The sequence below is a fragment of the Solanum dulcamara genome, chromosome 12, assembly GCF_947179165.1.
Source record: "Solanum dulcamara chromosome 12, daSolDulc1.2, whole genome shotgun sequence".
In the NCBI taxonomy this organism is placed as follows: domain Eukaryota; kingdom Viridiplantae; phylum Streptophyta; class Magnoliopsida; order Solanales; family Solanaceae; genus Solanum; species Solanum dulcamara.
Genome location: NC_077248.1, coordinates 1,351,075 through 1,369,190, shown reverse-complemented (window position 1 = coordinate 1,369,190; position 18,116 = coordinate 1,351,075). Strand labels below are relative to the sequence as shown.

The 18,116-nt window shown below is 32.9% G+C and overlaps 2 protein-coding genes across 3 annotated transcripts; both read left to right on the top strand.

The window, feature by feature from the left end:
- The first annotated feature begins 1,774 nt into the window (after window positions 1–1,774).
- On the top strand, window positions 1,775–5,669 carry LOC129876214 (zinc finger CCCH domain-containing protein 30-like). 2 transcript variants are annotated; one of them, XM_055951578.1, is made up of 2 exons: window positions 1,775–2,079; window positions 3,204–5,669. In XM_055951578.1, exon 2 carries the CDS (start codon window positions 3,222–3,224, stop codon window positions 5,331–5,333), a length of 2,112 nt encoding a protein of 703 aa, XP_055807553.1. In that variant the 5' UTR covers window positions 1,775–2,079; window positions 3,204–3,221; the 3' UTR covers window positions 5,334–5,669. The 2 variants fall into 2 exon arrangements, with proteins under 2 accessions (XP_055807553.1, XP_055807554.1); XM_055951579.1 differs by lacking the exon at window positions 1,775–2,079 and adding an exon at window positions 3,009–3,109.
- A 5,949-nt stretch (window positions 5,670–11,618) lies between these two features.
- LOC129877411 (1-acyl-sn-glycerol-3-phosphate acyltransferase 2-like) lies at window positions 11,619–16,364 on the top strand. The gene is made up of 11 exons (XM_055952910.1): window positions 11,619–11,798; window positions 12,253–12,375; window positions 13,302–13,341; window positions 13,451–13,524; window positions 13,818–13,877; window positions 14,351–14,428; window positions 14,634–14,792; window positions 15,052–15,177; window positions 15,532–15,624; window positions 15,799–15,885; window positions 15,966–16,364. The coding sequence occupies exons 1-11, from the start codon at window positions 11,718–11,720 to the stop codon at window positions 16,164–16,166; spliced, it is 1,122 nt and encodes a 373-aa protein (XP_055808885.1). The 5' UTR covers window positions 11,619–11,717; the 3' UTR covers window positions 16,167–16,364.
- The last annotated feature ends 1,752 nt before the right edge of the window (window positions 16,365–18,116 follow it).

Genomic DNA, 18,116 nt, shown 5'->3' with positions numbered 1-18,116 from the left:
GAAAAACTTTTTTCATAAAAAACGTTTTTAGTTTTTTTTTTAATAAGTTTATCAGAAATTGTAACTGAAAGGTTTTATCCAGTGGAAACAATACCTTGTGTCATCATCTTTTCAAGTTATTGGACGTTACGGTCTTTGGACAAACTCCAAAGTTAAATAAGACAATCAATTAAAACTATAAACTAATCTGATAAAAAAAAAGGGGTAATTGAATTAAATAAATATTGACAATCTTCGTTTTTCACGTTACAAACCAAACAATGTCCATGATAAAATTATTATTTTTTGAAAAATAGTGCACAACCACAAGTATGGATTAATTTTTTTGGAAATAAATTGACAAACAAAAACTACTAAGCTACCTGTAATACGAATTTAAATTAATCAAACTTCAATATAAATATCAAACACGGAATGAAAACACATCTAAATAAGTATTTGCAACTTGGCATTTTAAGAATTAGCAAGTACTCTGGGATATTACTATATTCAAGAGTGTTGAGACTATTTTAATATTTTTTTTAAAAAGAGTTTATGATAACAACAACAAAAAAAAATCCTATTGTAAGAGAGATGGAAAATGAGAATGTGTTTATTAATATAACATATAATACCTATTGTAACAAAAAAGCGATGATAAAAAGTAAACTCGTGTTTAGCTAGTTAATTGACTATTTAAATTTTTATTTTATTTGTGAGTTCGATTTCACCATTGTAATTTTATTATTTTTACCATATGATTTATTCTCTGTGGCAAATGAGAATGTGTTATTAATATAAGATACAATGACAATGATATATTTAGGGTAATTTTACAAGTAACGCCTAGAAAAAAAGGTAATGAGTATGCAACTTTATTTCAACTTTGTAAAGGTAAGAAATTTGTTTCTGACAGACCTTTAACTCAAGTAAAATATATTAAAAACATATTAATAAAAAAAGTTAAATAAGAAATAATGAAAAAAAGAATCGTAATAATAAGATTTAGTCAAAATGTTATTAAATATATTACTCCCTCGATTTCATTTTGATTATTCTGTTTTGACTTGATGCGGAATTCATTAAAATTTAGTCAAAATGTTATTAAATATATTTCTCCCTCGATTTCAATTTGATTATTCTGTTTTGACTTGATGCGGAATTCATTAAGATTTAGTCAAAATGTTATTAAATATATTTCTCCCTCGATTTCAATTTGATTATTTTGTTTTGACTTGATGCGGAATTCATTAAGATTTAGTCAAAATGTTATTAAATATATTTCTCCCTCGATTTCAATTTGATTATTCTGTTTTGACTTGACGCGGAATTCATTAAGATTTAGTCAAAATGTTATTAAATATATTTCTCCCTCGATTTCAATTTGATTGTTCTGTTTTGACTTGATGCGGAATTCATTAAGATTTAGTCAAAATGTTATTAAATATATTACTCCCTCGATTTCAATTTGATTGTTCTGTTTTGACTTGATGCGAAATTTAGGAAGTTAAATAATATTTTTTGAATCTTGTAAGCTTATATTAAATATACGTACGGTATAAGGTAACAAAAAATATATATATTTTTAATTTTACAATTTTAAATATGAAAAGTTAGAATGAAAGAGTTATTAAATAGGGAAAAATAAATATTTTTCAAATAGACTACAAAGGAAATAAGTCAAATGATGGTATAATAATTCTATTTATAATTAAATGTATTTAGTAAAAAAAATTATTTTAAATTTTTTATATATAAAGTAAATTGAGAGAGATGAATAATGAGTGAAATAAATAAAAGAGAAATCAAGAAAGAGAAAAGAGAGGGAGAGAAAACATAGGAAATGGAAGAGAAAATAGGAAGAATCAAATCTTGCCCATTTTTTTTCTCTATCTAGATCTGTAAAAATTCCTTCTTTTTCTCCCCAACTCTTCTTTTATCTCTCTAGATCTATAAAAATCAAGTCTTGCCCACTTTCTTTCTCTATATCTATATCTATATCTATATATATGTACTGATAAGACATGAAATGGTACTAGGGAGCTGCTGCTGATCTCAAAAGATTGTTCCTTTTTGATCAAATTAGCTCTTTTTTTTTTGGTGAGAATTGCTTTTATTTAACTTCCCATGTGTTTATTATGTTCTTGCTTGCTGCTTTTCAATCTTGATTGTCCTTAATTTATGTGTATATTTATGTTAAATGTTTTTTAATTCTTGATTTGAGTTAGAGGGTTTATCGAGAAAACAGTCACTCTATACCGAAAATGGTAGACCCCCCACTCGTAGGATTATACTAAATTTGTTAATGTTGTTGAGGGGTTTCTTCTTTTTTGAGTAATTATTTTATGGACAATGATTTTGGTTGATAACCTGCAAATGCTTTACCCCTTTTTTTTAATATGTAGTTGTAGTTGGAAAGATTTTGAGGATTTTTTATTTATTGAACTGTGAACTGAAAGTTTGAAGTATCTTGTTCTAAGGTTTGAAAGGTCATTTTATATTCCCTAGAAATAAAACCAAAGTTAAAAAGATTTTTTTTTTAATTCTGAGATGGTAGAATCTGTCCTTTTTGTTTTCAAGAACAATGAGAATTTCAATCTACAAAAGTTGTTTTGTTTCACCCTAAATTTTGAATTTGAAACTTGAAAGTTGAGTTTTTGATCTTGTGTTTGGACAAATATTTTACTTGGAAAAAAAATTGAACTTTTGTGAGTGAAAGTCCCAAAATTCACGGCCAAACTGATACATGAAGATAAATTTTCAAAATCTACTCCCAAAATGTATGGCCTAACGATAGCGTAGTAAGTGAATTTATTCGTAGGTTGATCAAGACAGAGTCTTTTCTATGTTCCTTTTTCTATTTTGCCTTTCTGTTGAGAATATAAGTATTTGTTCCCATCAGTGTCTCTGATATATGCCTTACCTTTTTCTTTGAGAATCAGAAGATAAGTGTCCTTTTTCGTGTCATCTCAGCATGGTGAGTTGGTTTTTTTTTATTGTGATAAAGATAATTCTTAGTTGTGCAAATATTCTAATTTGTACAGTAAGTTAAATTCTGTCAATAAAGCAACTGCTTCCTGAACCTGGGAACGTGCCATTGAATTTAAGTTTTTATCAGTTGGCACTGAAGGTTGGCTTTTTCTTGGCTGCTCTAGATTTATAGTAATATATTTTGCTTGATTTGTTGTGTTGTGATACTAATTCTTGATTTTCCTCTCTTTCAGTTGGTATATATTGAAAACATGAACATGAATCATCTGACTGTTGAAACTGAAGATACTCTTGCTAGCTTGCTTGAATTTGCAGCCAACAACGATATAGATGCTTTTAAAAGATGGAGTGAGCGTGATCTATCCAGTATTCATGAGGTTGGGTTGTGGTATGGGCGCCAAAAGGGCTCAAAGCAAATGGTTCTTGAGCATAGAACCCCTTTGATGGTTGCTGCTATGTATGGTAGTATTGATGTTTTAAAACTGATTCTTTCTCTACCTGGAGTTGATGTGAATCGTTCCTGTGGCCGTGATAATAGCAGTGCCCTTCATTGTGCTGCCTCAGGTGGATCTTTGAATGCTGTTGATGCTGTCAAATTGCTTTTAGAAGCTGGTGCTGACCCAAACTTTAAAGATGCCAATGGTCATCGCCCTCTTGAGGTTTTAGTTACTTCTCCGAAGGTTCACACCATGAGATCTTGCCTAGAAAATCTGCTCAAAACTGATGATATGGGAGATTGCAACCTGAGGGTGTCCATGGCCAGTTCAAACACAAATTCTCCACCACTTTCGCCTTCTCTTGGAAATAGATCACCATCTTCTGCTTCGGAAACAGCTTCTTCTCCGAGGAGTGCAAAATCTAGTGACCTCCCTGTGCCCTCTCCTCCAGAGAAGAAAGAATATCCGATTGATCCTTCCTTGCCTGACATAAAAAACAGCATCTACTCCACAGATGAATTCAGGATGTTCTCATTTAAGATCAAGCCTTGCTCTCGTGCATACTCCCATGATTGGACTGAATGTCCATTTGTCCATCCAGGTGAAAATGCTCGAAGAAGAGATCCAAGAAAGTACCACTACAGCTGTGTACCTTGCCCTGAGTTCCGCAAGGGACCTTGCAGACGAGGGGACATGTGTGAATATGCTCATGGGGTTTTTGAGTGCTGGTTACATCCTGCACAATATCGAACTCGGCTTTGCAAAGATGGTACAAATTGCGATAGAAGAGTTTGTTTCTTTGCCCACATGCAAGAGGAACTCAGGCCATTGTATGTCTCTACTGGTTCTGCTGTTCTGTCACCTCGATCAAATTCTTCGGCTGCCAATGCAATGGATTTTGCTGCTGCAATGGGCCTAATACCAGGTTCTCCATCCTCAGTCTCTGTCATGTCCCCGTCACCGTTCACTCCTCCATTGTCTCCCTCGGCTAATGGTGTTTCAAACATGGGTTGGCCACCACAAAATGTCCCAGCCTTGCATCTTCCTGGCAGCAATCTTCAGTCCAGTCGCTTGCGTTCATCACTAAATGCAAGAGACATCCCTGCTAAAGACCTGACTATGTTGTCTGATTTTGATCTGCAGCAACAGCAGCTACTAAATGGACTGTCTTGCCTATCCCAGTCCAGCATGTGTGCTAATTCTTTTAACCGTTCAGTTCGTCCTAAGACCTTAACTCCTTCGAATCTCGAGGATTTATTTTCTGCTGAGGGCTCGTCTCCTAGATATTCTGATCAAGCATTATCTCAAGCTGTTTTTTCCCCTACCCACAAGTCAGCAGTTTTCAACCAATTCCAGCAGCAGCAGAAGAGCATGTTATCTCCAAATAATACAAATTTTTCACCAAGAAATGTCGACAATCCTCTATTGCAGGGCTCTTTTGGAGTTCCATCATCGCGGAATATGTCTCCCCGAGGAATGGAACCAATCTCACCAATGAGTTCCCGTGTCTCAATACTTGCTCAAGGTGACAAGCAACATCAATTTAGGAGTCTCAGTTCTCGTGATCTTGGCGCCAGTGCTGCTTCTGCTATTGTTGGCTCTCCATCAGATACTTGGTCGAACTGGGGTATAAGTCCGGGAAAGCCAGACTGGGCTGTCAATAGCGAGGAGTTTGGTAGGCTAAGGAGATCATCATCATTTGAGATTGCCAACAATGGAGAAGAGCCTGATCTATCTTGGGTCCAGTCTCTTGTCAAAGAATCACCACAGGAAACTAAGAACAAATCTGCATCTCGAGTATCAGGCCTTACAGGTTCTGGTGCAGACTTCAGCGAAGGTTCAACATCTGGTTCCCAGATTGAACAATATGATCAACTTGGTGCATGGATGGAGCAAATGAAGCTTGATCAGCTAATATCTCAGTAAAACATCCTTATTTTCATTTTACCGATCCTTGACCTTATCAAAGCATAAGGCTTTGGAAATGTTCACTGGTTTCGATTCTTGGTATTCACTTCATGTTGGCTTGGAAGCAAGCCAGCAGCAGCAGAAGGTCCAAGATTCTGAAGGAAATTATTTTTCTAATTTGATTTATAGCAGGTATAAGAGAAAAACCTGTTTACGCGAGTTTTCTCTAATCTTACAGTATGTAGACTCTTTACTCATAAGAAAATTTTACCCTTGTTTATTTGGATCAGTGTACTGAAAGCAGTTGTCATTTTTGTGACAATTATGTATTAACATGAAATTATTTCATCTGAATATTGTTAGATGTGTTGATTTTTTTGGTCCAGATGAGTATTTCTGAATTCTGATGTTTGTTGTTTAGCATAATGTTAGTTCTAGAAGGGTGCTGGTGTAAAGGTTGATAAGAAAGCTTTCTGATTAGTTGTTGATGTAAATTTGGAATCAGAATTCCATGTTCCTTTGGCTGATACATTTACTCGGTCCTTTTCTATAGTCATAGTGGCATTGCGCAGGTCAGCTTGCGCGCACTTCAACTATCTTTCATGAAATTTGCTACCTTCCACCAATACTTGTGTCTATTAAGGTATAGACACTTCCCATCAATACCTGCGTCTATTAAGGTATAGACAGATAAAAAGAAATCACTTTATGTTCAAGGGGGATTCAACTGTTTGTATATATTGAAAGCTATTTTAGTTTTTATCCTATTTGCATAGTACAACTTTTAAGCGAATGAGATTCAATTGAATCCCTTTTCTTCTGAGCTTCTTCATCGCTGGTATTCAAGGTTTGCACTTACTTCATTGACCACTTGATCACGCTCTTAAATGTGACACATTTAATTCGGAGATTGAATAGATTCTTACTTACAATACATGGAAATCTCTTAGTTGTGGACTTGTAGTGGATTCCAATTCCCCAAAAGTTGGATTTGATGTTGTGGTAGATTTTTTTATATTAGATTAGGAATAATGAATTCTTGTATTTTAAGAGATAATTATGATAGTGGAGCTTCATGGAAATATATAATAGTAATTCTTTAGATGCTGTGAACTTTTATGTGCATGCGGAATTCCCAATTGGTATAAAGAATTTCTAAAACATCTAATATGTTTCAAGTTCCTTTTGGCTAAATAATAAGATTCCAAAAGCTGATGTATAAAGAATATTGGCTTAAGTAAGCCCCTTTTGGGACATTATAAAGTGTTAACGATACATAGAAGATTAACATGATTCTGTACAAGGATAATATGTGAAGAAAAAGCTTATAATAAAAATTATAGTGATATATATATATATTATTTAATTATGATTAATTGATGACCATTTATAATAAAGGAAAAAAAAGAAAGATGTCTTTTTAGATGGGTGGATTTATCTTTTTCTTTATGTTCTTTTATTTTTGAAAGTTATACCTTTGGTCTTGAATTAACCAAATGGCATCATATCTTAGAATTTGTAAATGATAAAGACTGAAAATTCAGTAGTTGAAAATAACCTTTTTTTAAAAATGTATAACCATAAACTAAAAACTAAAATTTTCTAAATTATGAGTCTCTTGAGTACTAGGAAAAGGCAAATAGAGAAACAGATAGGAAAAAAAAACATTTTTAAAATATTGACCCTTTATAATTAAATTTGTGATGCCTTAAGAGGGGTTACTTAGTACTAATTTAATTATGATATCAAATTGTACCTTAAGGATATGAGATTATTATGTTGCCAGATTTTTCTATAATTATCATTTTTTAATAAGAATCATTTTTTTGTGTGTCTGAAAATCGATATTACATATTATGTTATATGTTTTTTATAATAACATTTTAAAAAATTATTCAAACAAATAACCTCGTTATGGAGAAATTTAGTTGTATTAATTATGTGGAAGCAGCAACTACTATGATATGATTTGATTAAAGTAATGTTAGAAAAAAGAAAACAACCATCATATTCAATTCAACTAGGTTTCTGAAGTCAAATGTTGATTTGAAATTGACATGATTCCAGTTTCTTCAATTTTTTATTATAAATAAAATGGACATATCTCTATTTATTAATTTTATGTTTGCTTGTTTATTTGTTTGTATATGAAGGTTGAATTTGAGAGGAACTTTATGACATTCCTTATTGTTTTTTTCTACATTTTTTTTCCTGGTTATACAGGTAGAGGAGTAATACAACAATACATCATTATAATGAAAACAAATAATCTAGAAACGGCTAGAATTATTATTTATTTGTTGCATTCATTATAATGATCTTTATACTGTAGACAAAGGGAACCCATCCTTTGTGACGATTCCCACTGAGTAGTTAGAATTTTGATTAGGGGAGATTCAAAATTTGAAGAACAGACATACGAATTAGTCGAAAAGGGATCGACATCTATTATATATATATAAAAAGTTATTTTAATCATGTATAAATAATATAATTTTCTGGTGAAGGGGGTTCAGATGAATCTCTAACCACAAGATGGCTCTGCCATCGGATACAAATCACAGTTGTTGCGAATTCGAGTCTGCTAATGAGAAATCCATAAGTCTCCTAATTTAGCATTCACAAATTTGAATATTATTAACATCTACGAATCTAAATTAGTCGAGTTCTTAAAAAAAATACTGATTACTCCTTGCACTACCAGGCTACCTTTAGCCTTTAGGTCTATGACTCTAGAAGTCTTGTTTTATTAACTTATATACATCTTTTGGCAAAACAAAAGTTTCATGAATTTGGGCTAATGTTTCCAGCACATTAATGCTATATATGTACTTTGAATGGTCAAAAGGAAATCAAGAACAAAAGGGTAAATTTTGGTGCTGTTTTATTGCTAGAGGTTTATTACCTTCTTTTATGAAAGAGGACTCATATGATAACACTTTTAAATGCTTTTATGACTATACTGAACTTTATGAAAGAAATTTGGACATTCAACTCACCATCCAGTTGTACTGAAATGAATGAGATTCCTCAGTCCTTACTTAGAAGTCTAGTCGTGTTCGAAAAAATCATCTAGTTGTAGAGAAATGAATGAAATTCCTCTGTCCTTACTTAGAAGTCTAGTCGTGTTTGAAAAATTTTGAGAGACAACACTTCCCCCCTTTAATAGACCCTTCGAGGCACGAATCTAGATTAGTCGAACCATCTAATTTAATTGTTGGCACATCCTTTCTTAGTCACTTCAACTAAAACCAATTATCTTCAACAAAGGGAAAATGATTCAAATTGTTTCTATTTAGAGGTGAAACCAAAGCATTCAAGAATAAGTTAGGTATTTTCTGTTGGGTTTTAAAGGTGTGAATGAGAAATGAAAGGTTGTGACATTTATGAAAGATTGTGCCTTTTTTAAAGGGTTGTGACCGCTCCGAAAGATTGTGACTTTTCGAAAGGTTGTGACCTTTTAAAGTGTTGTGACCATTCCGAAAGGTTGTGACTTTTTTTAAAAAGTTGCGACTTTTCTGAAAGGTTGTGACTTTTGTGAAGGATTGTGATTTTTCTGATAAGCCACAATAAGCACTTGTTCACACTACCCTTTGTTGTCTATAAATAGAGGATTTTTCTCTCATTTTTAAACATTAAATTTCTCCTCTTCTTCATATATTCTCTGACAAACAAAGTTGAGTCTTTGTGTGATTTTGTTGCTGCCTTTTGAGTTCGCTGAAATTATTGAAGTTTGAGGTACCGCTATTTCTTTAATAGTTTATCTGTTTTATCTTGGTAGGAAATAATCCATAACCTCGGGTACAGTGAATGGATTAAATTTCTTAAGGACGCACAGTAAATTTTGTGGACCCGGATATTTTTTTTTATTTTCATCTTTATAATTTCTGGTTTACTAACCTTAATATAGGAGGAATAACATTTTCTTCTAAAATATTAGTGGAAATCAGTCAGCATCCCAACCATTACACGTGCTTTGAACAATTTCATTATATTAGATAGTGTAATCACCTTTCACCATCAAAAATCTAATCGGATATATGATAATTTCTTTTGCCAAACACCTTAATTGATTCCACTGCCAAACACATGGAATGTAATGCATAATTCATGTTGTCCGAGCAAACTTACGTGTATCTTTGATTATTCCACGTGATATCGACTATCTTCTACAAGTATAGTTACTAGGCAACTTTGCCTACCAAGATGAAACAAATAAAAAGAAATCACCTAATATGTTTGCCTCTACTGGAATTTAAGCATAAGACCTCATGATTCTACTGTCACTTTATTTACCGCTAAGCCACACCCAAACACATATTTAAGGGAAACTTAATCATTTACTTGTTTGTTTCTTTTTTGCTACTTCCTCACGGATGATATAGAGGTGAAATTTCAACAAATTACTTCATTATAATGAACAAAAGTTGGAATGAGATCTCTTTCCTTAAAGAAATTGAGGTGTATCATACATATATTGGTGTATTTCATCATACATATATTTGTGTATTTTCCATTTAAATGGTCTAGTCATCCTCTATTTTCACCATTTTCCTTACATTTACTTGGCCTTAACCAATACCAACCCCACTCCAAAATCTGTAAATAGAAATGTAACTTGTGAGTGAATTTTTGTCTTATTAATACAATCTAATAGCGCAAAAGTTGAGTTAAATGTCTGAATGGCCATTCAACTTATAGTAATTGGCTATCAAGTGTTAGTGTGTCACATTATTAAATAGGGTCCATAGTAAATTTATAATCGTTGTTGTTAAACAACTTACTATAAATTGAGCGATTATTCAGATATTCAACTTCTTAAAAGTCCCACAAATTGGTTGAAAGTAGCAAAAGAGAACAAAGTACTCGTTCCGATTCTCCAGTATTCAAAATAATCATGAAGAAGATAATATATGCGTCGACTTTAAAAATCACACTTGAAAAAGACGGACAATTAGTTAAAGCAGGAAATGAAATAGTATAGAAGTCGTTCGAGCCCTTTTTCCTATTAGATCTTGTGCGTGCCAACTATTCTCCTACCCTTTCCTACCCTTGATTATGTTTTCTTTTGTTATCTTAGATTGTTGAATATTTTATATTAAAAAAATTACCACTAAAATAGAAGTTCATTTTCTTAGAATTCTTTTACTTATTACTTGATACAATTTTTTTTAATCATATTTTCTCCAAATAGAAGTTAAATCCATTTGTTGGGTGAAAAAGGAAATTAAATCCATTTCAAGTTTTTTTTTAAAAAAATTCTTTTTAATTAAATCTATTAATTATGGACCAGCCATCTTTTCTCCTCAACCACATCCATAAATATGCATAATAAATTTTCATGATATCTGTAACTAACATTTGCTAACCCCAACAACTCCACCGCCTGTATTTGTCAGATTGTGAATATAATATTCCTCCATTTATATTTATTTGTCCATTATATTAATAATTGATATTCACTTTTACTTGTTTAAATTAAAAACTCAAGAGATAAAGTCATTTATACATATTTTACCATTTATTATGAAGTGTTAGTTATTTCTAATTCATTTACTAATACTTAAAATGACTAATAATAGTTAAGATAATGTAATAAAACTATCACCTTATTTATAAGTACTTAAAAAATATGTTAAATCAAACACAAATAAATAAAATGGACGGAGAAAGTAATACGTCTGAAATATATATATTACTCATGTGGCTATAAATATGCATTAAAGGTCAAATAAGTAAGTCATTGATATTTATAAATATCGCATTAAAGATTAAACATTTAGGTTATTATTATTAAATATTAAAAAATGTAATTTTTTCCTAGGGAAGCAAGAAAAGAAATGACACATCAATTTCAATAGAGGCAGCATTCTGATTTCCTTGTACAACTTGTTTAGATGACTGTTTTCTATCGTATTCCAACATAACTTTTTATTATTATTTAAATTTTATTATATTAAATTATTAATCTTATCATTAAATAATGATAAAAAGATTTATATATAACGATTTATTTTGATGTAATTGCATTATTATCTTTTTTATTCTTCTCATTTAATTTGAATAATTATTATTATTTAAATTTTATTATATTAAATTATTAATTTCATTGTTAGATAACAATATAAAGTCTCATTTTATATAACGAGTGATTTATTATTATCACATTATTACCTTCTTTTCGTATGTTATTTTTTACATAGTATTTAATTATTTTATTTTATTTTTTTCCTTACCTTGTACAACAACTTTCACTCATATTCTATTTTTTTTATGGGGTTATACTTCAGATTATTAATATGCAGCATTATGATAAAACCAAAAACGATACAATAGTATACCTTACTAAAGAATAGTATCCTCATTTCACCATTTTCAGTATCCCTTCTTTCAGCTCTCATTATGGCTATTGCAGCAGCAGGTGTTATCGTCCCTATGGGCATTGTATTCTTCATCTCTGGCCTCTTCATCAATCTCATACAGGTATTCCTTAAAAACCCTGACTTGGGTTTTCCCCTTTTCTTGTTTTCCTTCTTTTTTTGTGTGAATTCTTGGAAGTTTTGCTGGAATTTTCATCTGGGGTTTCTCAATTTCAAGTAAAAATGGAGTCTTTTTTTTTATCTATCTTTGATTTGTTAAGTTTAATGGCAAATGCAGTACACAATTAGCTCTGATAAGTTTGGAGGTTTTGCCGTTAGCTCTGGTTTTCCTCTTTTCTTGTTTTCCTTCTTTTTTGGTGTGAATTTTGGAAGTTTTGCTGCATTTTTAATCGGGGGTTTCTCAATTTCAAGTAAAAATGAAGTCTTTTGTTTATATATCTTTGATTTGTTAAGTTTGATGGCAAATGCAGTACATAATAAGCTCTGATTGTATTTTGTTTTGCTATTTTGTTAAATGAAATTGGTGAATTGGATTTTGATAAGGTGTTGAATTCCAGGCTGCTTGCTTTGTCTTTATAAGGCCATTTTCGAAGAACATATACAGAAGAATTAATAGAATTTTCGCAGAACTTTTATGGCTGGAGCTTGTTTGGTTAGTTGATTGGTGGGCTGGTGTAGAGGTAATTCCTTTCGGATATATATGTTTATGTTATTTCGATAAGTTTATAGTTCTATAATGATTTTGAAATGGGATATGAGTTCATTTGTTAATATGCCAAGAAGGCAAGAATAACAACAATGACATACATCCTGTGATTCCACAAGTGGGGTATGGGGAGGATAGGATGTATGGATCTTTGTGGGGTACTGTTTCCGAATGTAAATGTAAAATTTATGCCAAGAATTTAAATGTAAAATGTTACAGTCTTGGCTTATAAATCAATTGCCCAAATAAAAAGGAAAGAAAGAGAGAATGAATACGAGGAACAAGAAGCTTTTTTCTTTTACATAATTGGCATGTCCTTCTAGGATTTGTACTCATTGTTTTGCATCTCGTATGAAAGGTGTAAAGAAATTTGATATTGCAAATCAAGAACTTTTAGTAGGTGGGAATGAGGACTTGAATTATGGATAAGGATTAGCTTAGATAGTTTCTTTTTTCTGTTCCATCTGCTATGATGATTATTGTCTCAATAATTCGCGATCCCAAAAAAGTGTAGGAGACCATCAAAAGATTTTGAAATTGAAACTAAGCAAGCATGACAGTGTTGTGAATGCTACCAATATGGGGGTAATTATGTATAATAAATCCATAATTTAACTTCATTGATATATTTGTATGCACTCTCGTTAGATTCATCATGTTCCTTTCACTGTGCCTGTTTTCCTGTTCTGAATATTTTTTGAGGTTCTCGTTGCTTTTGTGTCACACTTTTTGCTTAGTTTTACCTAAACTGTGGGTTGATCTCCTGGGAAAATGGCGAAGGTTCAACTGATTTGAGATAAGATGGGGAATATTATATAATTTTGATTGCTTTCTGTCTGTTTCTTCTTATGTTTGCCACATGCCACTACTTTTTTCATTGATGTGGTCATTTGGTTGCAGATTAAATTGTACATGGACCCAGAAACTTTTAGATTAATGGGTAAGTTGGATTCCATTTTTCATTTCTACTCTACTGATGTTCATAACTTATATTTTATCAGGTTTCTTAAAGTAATGCTTATTATTGCTGTGCTGGTTGATCTTTCCAGGTAAAGAACATGCCTTGCTGATAGCGAATCACAGAAGTGACATTGATTGGCTTGTTGGATGGGTCTTAGCTCAGGTTTGCACGATAATCATTACTGTTCAGAGACCTATTATGCCGAAACCTTTAAGCAAACAATTTTCCATATGCAAATGTATCTCTGTGATCCTTATATGTCGAACTCCATACATGTCTATGTTCGTCGCCTATATAAGTTTTTGTATATGGATTTTTAACCTCTAATTAACTAGTAATTTACAGGAATTTTACTTTTTCTACATGATGGAGATGTGGTCTTTCAGGCGATAACTAATACCGTAATCATTTTCAATTGCCTTCTGTTTGTTGATTCTTGGATCCTTCAATTGCAGCGATCCGGTTGCCTTGGTAGTGCATTAGCTGTTATGAAGAAATCTTCAAAATTCCTTCCTGTAAGTTCTTTGAGTGAACTTTTTCTTTCTTTTGATCAATTTATTGTTTGCAGTGAATGTTATAAGGATTTCCTACCAAGTTCATTGTGCATAAAATGGAGTAAGAAAGCAATAATATTTTAGATGTATGGTCCCCATTGGAGTAAATTCTAACCTCAAGAAGAAAATCGCTTACAACAATAACAAAATACCCCGTGTAATCCCTCAAAGTGGGGTCTCGGGAGGGTAAGGTGTATACAGACCTTACCCCTACCTTGGGCGTATGTGGCTATCTGCATTTATTCGAATATGGTGGTATGTTGTTAACAGGAAGGAAACATGATCTTAGCATTTTGTTCTTGCTTTTGTTAGTGACCGCTCCTAAACACTTCTTATCAATTTTTCCTTGAAGTTTCTATGATATATATTGGACTCTCCCAGTTTATCTTTCTTTTACTCAATCTCTCTACTCGGTAATCTCATGCATTATGCAGGTACTTGGTTGGTCAATGTGGTTTTCCGAGTACCTATTCCTTGAAAGAAGCTGGGCCAAGGATGAAAGCACGTTAAAGGTATAGTTAAGCCCGGTCGATTTAATCATTCATTGCACATTTAAATATACTTGAGCATCTTTGTATCCAAATACTTTCAATACTACAAAATGCATATCTAGATTTGCATTTCTCTATCTTTTGTCTTATTGATGAGTGCCCGGGATCTGTTTTATGTTGATTTACAGCTATTTGTAATTTGATACTTATGGGGTCCAATTTGCAGTCAGGTCTTCAACGGCTATGGGATTACCCTCAACCTTTCTGGCTGGCACTTTTCGTTGAAGGCACTCGTTTTACACAGGCAAAGCTTTTGGCTGCTCAAGAATATGCAGCCTCAGCAGGGCTACCTGTTCCGAAGAATGTGTTAATTCCTCGTACCAAGGTGAGCACCAAACGTTACCTGCTTTCCCCAACTAAATCATATTTGAAGTAGAGTTTGTATATTGTATCATAAGTAGGCCGATGCTTTCAAATTCAAGTTATTATAAAAATCATGCAGACAAACTAATTGGGGTGTGGCAAGAGATTCTCTTTAAGTTTGTAATGTATCCTAAAGTTGGTAATGTTGTCACATTTTACCTTGCTATCTATTATGGGATTGTCTTGACAAAACCAAATGTTTATTTATTTGATGATTTCAGGGCTTTGTCGCAGCAGTAAGTCATATGCGCCCATTTGTTCCAGCTATTTATGATGTGACATTAGCCATCCCTAAAAATTCGCCAGCCCCAACAATGTTGCGAATCTTCAAGGGTCAATCTTCTGTGGTAAGCAAAACTTTCAATAACTTGGAATTCTGGTATTGTCTCAAAATATCCGCAAGTCATTTATTGCTTCAGTATAACAATTTATAACTGTCTTAATCCTTGGATAAATTCAAAAAAAAAAAAAATGTTCATGTATCGTTATTTCACGCACGTTAAGAGTTCCTGTGTTGTGTCCTTATTGGCACACTGTTAATCTGAATAAGTCAGTTCACTCATTTTTAATTAATCGATGTCTTGTCGATTAGTTTCATGTTTATTAGTTGGGGAACGATTAGGAAGTTAGTATTGGCCCATTAAGATAGCAAGAAGAAAGGCTTTATGTTTAGTTTTCAATGTTTATTTGTTATGCTGTAGGTTCATGTGCACATCAAGCGCCATGAGATGAAGGATCTACCAAAAAATGATGAAGCCATTGCTCAATGGTGTAGAGATATCTTTCTGGCCAAGGTTTCCTTTCTTTCTTGTTGAATCTCCATAGGAAACATCTACAGTATCTCGAGAATCTAGTGTTTTTATGGACATTATAACTATCTCTATCTCTTGTTTGTGAGCTCTGAAGAATTCTCCATCTCACTAAATGAGTCTACTTTACCCTGTTTCTGGTTTTAATCTTGTCGCCAGGACAAGCTACTGGACAAACATATCGCTGAAGACACCTTCGGAGAACAACAGCTGCAGAATGTTGGCCGCCCAGCGAAATCCTTTGTGGTAAGAAACATGCGGGCTACAACAACATACTCAATGTAATCCTACTAGCAAACTAATTTGATTTTTTTTCTAAATAACAGGTTATTGCATCGTGGGCATGTGTCGTCTTATTTGGTGCTATAAAATTCTTACAATCTACAGCATTACTGTCTTCATGGAAGGGTATTGCAATTTCAGTTGCTCTATTAGCTGTTGTTACACTTCTTATGCAAATCTTGATCAGATTTTCTCAGTCAGAACGCTCAACACCAGCCAAGCCAAATATTGTTAATCATCATTAGGGAAATGGACAACACTAGCATGCACACAGATTACACCTTCAAAGTAATAGTCTTTAGTCTTAAAGATTATGGTTGCATGTCCATTTAATATCGCTTTTCGACAGGATCGGCCTTGGTTCTAGTTTCTATTATCACATTATTTTGTTATTGTTACTATTTTTTCTTCTGAATTTCCTTATTAATAGACATGTTCTCTTCTATGTGCTGTTTCTTTTTTCCATGACTGCGTATATTTGCTATACTTGAACTAAAAATCTTTCGAAAAAACAGTCTCCATACCTCTACAAAATAGGGATAAGAACGTCTGCGAACATTCTAACCTTTGGACTGCAAAAAAGGAATGAGTATATATCACTATTGGTACAAATATATTTCAAATTTAAAACACATGTTTAATAAATAAGTTTTATTTCAATTTGAATATTGTATACATTGACCAAAAATGAAAAATTATAGAATCAAATACAACAAATAATTAATTCAAGCATGAAAGAATTTTATAATTGTCTTCAAATTCAGTGCTTCAACAAAGCGACAAAAGAGATTAGCAAAGACATTCCAATAACAGCACTAGAGACTGGCAAAGAGAATCCAGCTCCGGCATCCGGCGACGGAGCCGGCGACATTTTAGGCACCTGTGCGGAGGCAGCTACGGCGGCGAAAATCAAAGCGAGCACAAAAGCCTTGAAGATGCTAACTTGTGCCATTTTGGATTAATCTAACAAAATTTACTAAATCGAGTTGAATCGGAGAAGAAATTTTATTGGTGTTTGAGATTTATTGAAAGGTGAAGGGTATTTATAGGTAGTGAATTAGGGGAAAAGGAGGCTGAGAAGTGGACACGTCGTTGAAAGAGTCCAACTCAAATCGGGTTGTTATGGGCCCCGGACCTGTGTTGGACGGCGGCGGACTGTGGTGCTAATGATTGGAAGAGATCGAGGGCGGTGGCCGATTTGGTTCTGTTTCCCACATGGTTGTTGGCCTATTCATGTTTATGGTGAATAATGAGTTTTTTTTCTTCCAGCCAATGTTCGAAATATGGAGCTTCTACTAAATTTGGATGCGCCCTACAGGGCTCAATTCGGGTGATCCTCCCAACATGCTCTTCTCCATACTCATGGCTCGAATTCAAGACTTCTGGTTAAGGTTGAAGCAGTCTCATCACTGCACCATAACTTATGTTGGTGTTATGGTGAATAATGTCATTGAGTTGTTTGATTCACTTACTATTTTCTAGGCGCATTTAGATTTGGCTTCGGCTCAAAAGTAAATACTTCAGTTTTGGTAATGCATATTTAGACATCTTAACGATTTTTTATTGAATTACTGTGTTAGTTGAATACTCTAACTTACAAAATGATCCACTCGGCATCTTCAAAATTTATGTATCATGTCGTTGTAGGGTATTCATGAGACACAATAAAAACGAATTAAGGTGTTTAAATGTGCATTCGTGAAATTAGAGTGTTTTCTTGCCAGTTAAAGTAAAATTTACGTATCTATTTATGTATTATGTCAATTATTTATGATGCAGAAGTTATACAATGAAAAAATTCATATTCTTAGTAAAAATGTCATTTGTTGGAATATTTGTTTCTTTCAATGTCAATGCTTCGGGTACTACTAGGCACAACATAGCGAGAAGTTGTTTTGCGCTGAACAGTTCCGAAGTAGCAAGACGAGACTGAAGGTAGAGTAAGCTCTTCATTCTGATAGTTTTATTTTTCAAATTCAGATTTGACTCTGATTAGATCCTTAGCGCAAGCGCTAAGTAAGCAAGCTACCGCTCCGTGGGTTAAAAATCAGTGAGTGCTTTTTAAGAAGGGCTCGGCTTGAAACCGCGCTGATCGTAATTGATCAACTTATTGTTATAGCGAAACAGAATTGAAGTTAAATTGAATTAGATTTTAACATTTTAGAATTAAAATTTAGATATAGATATTCAATAAC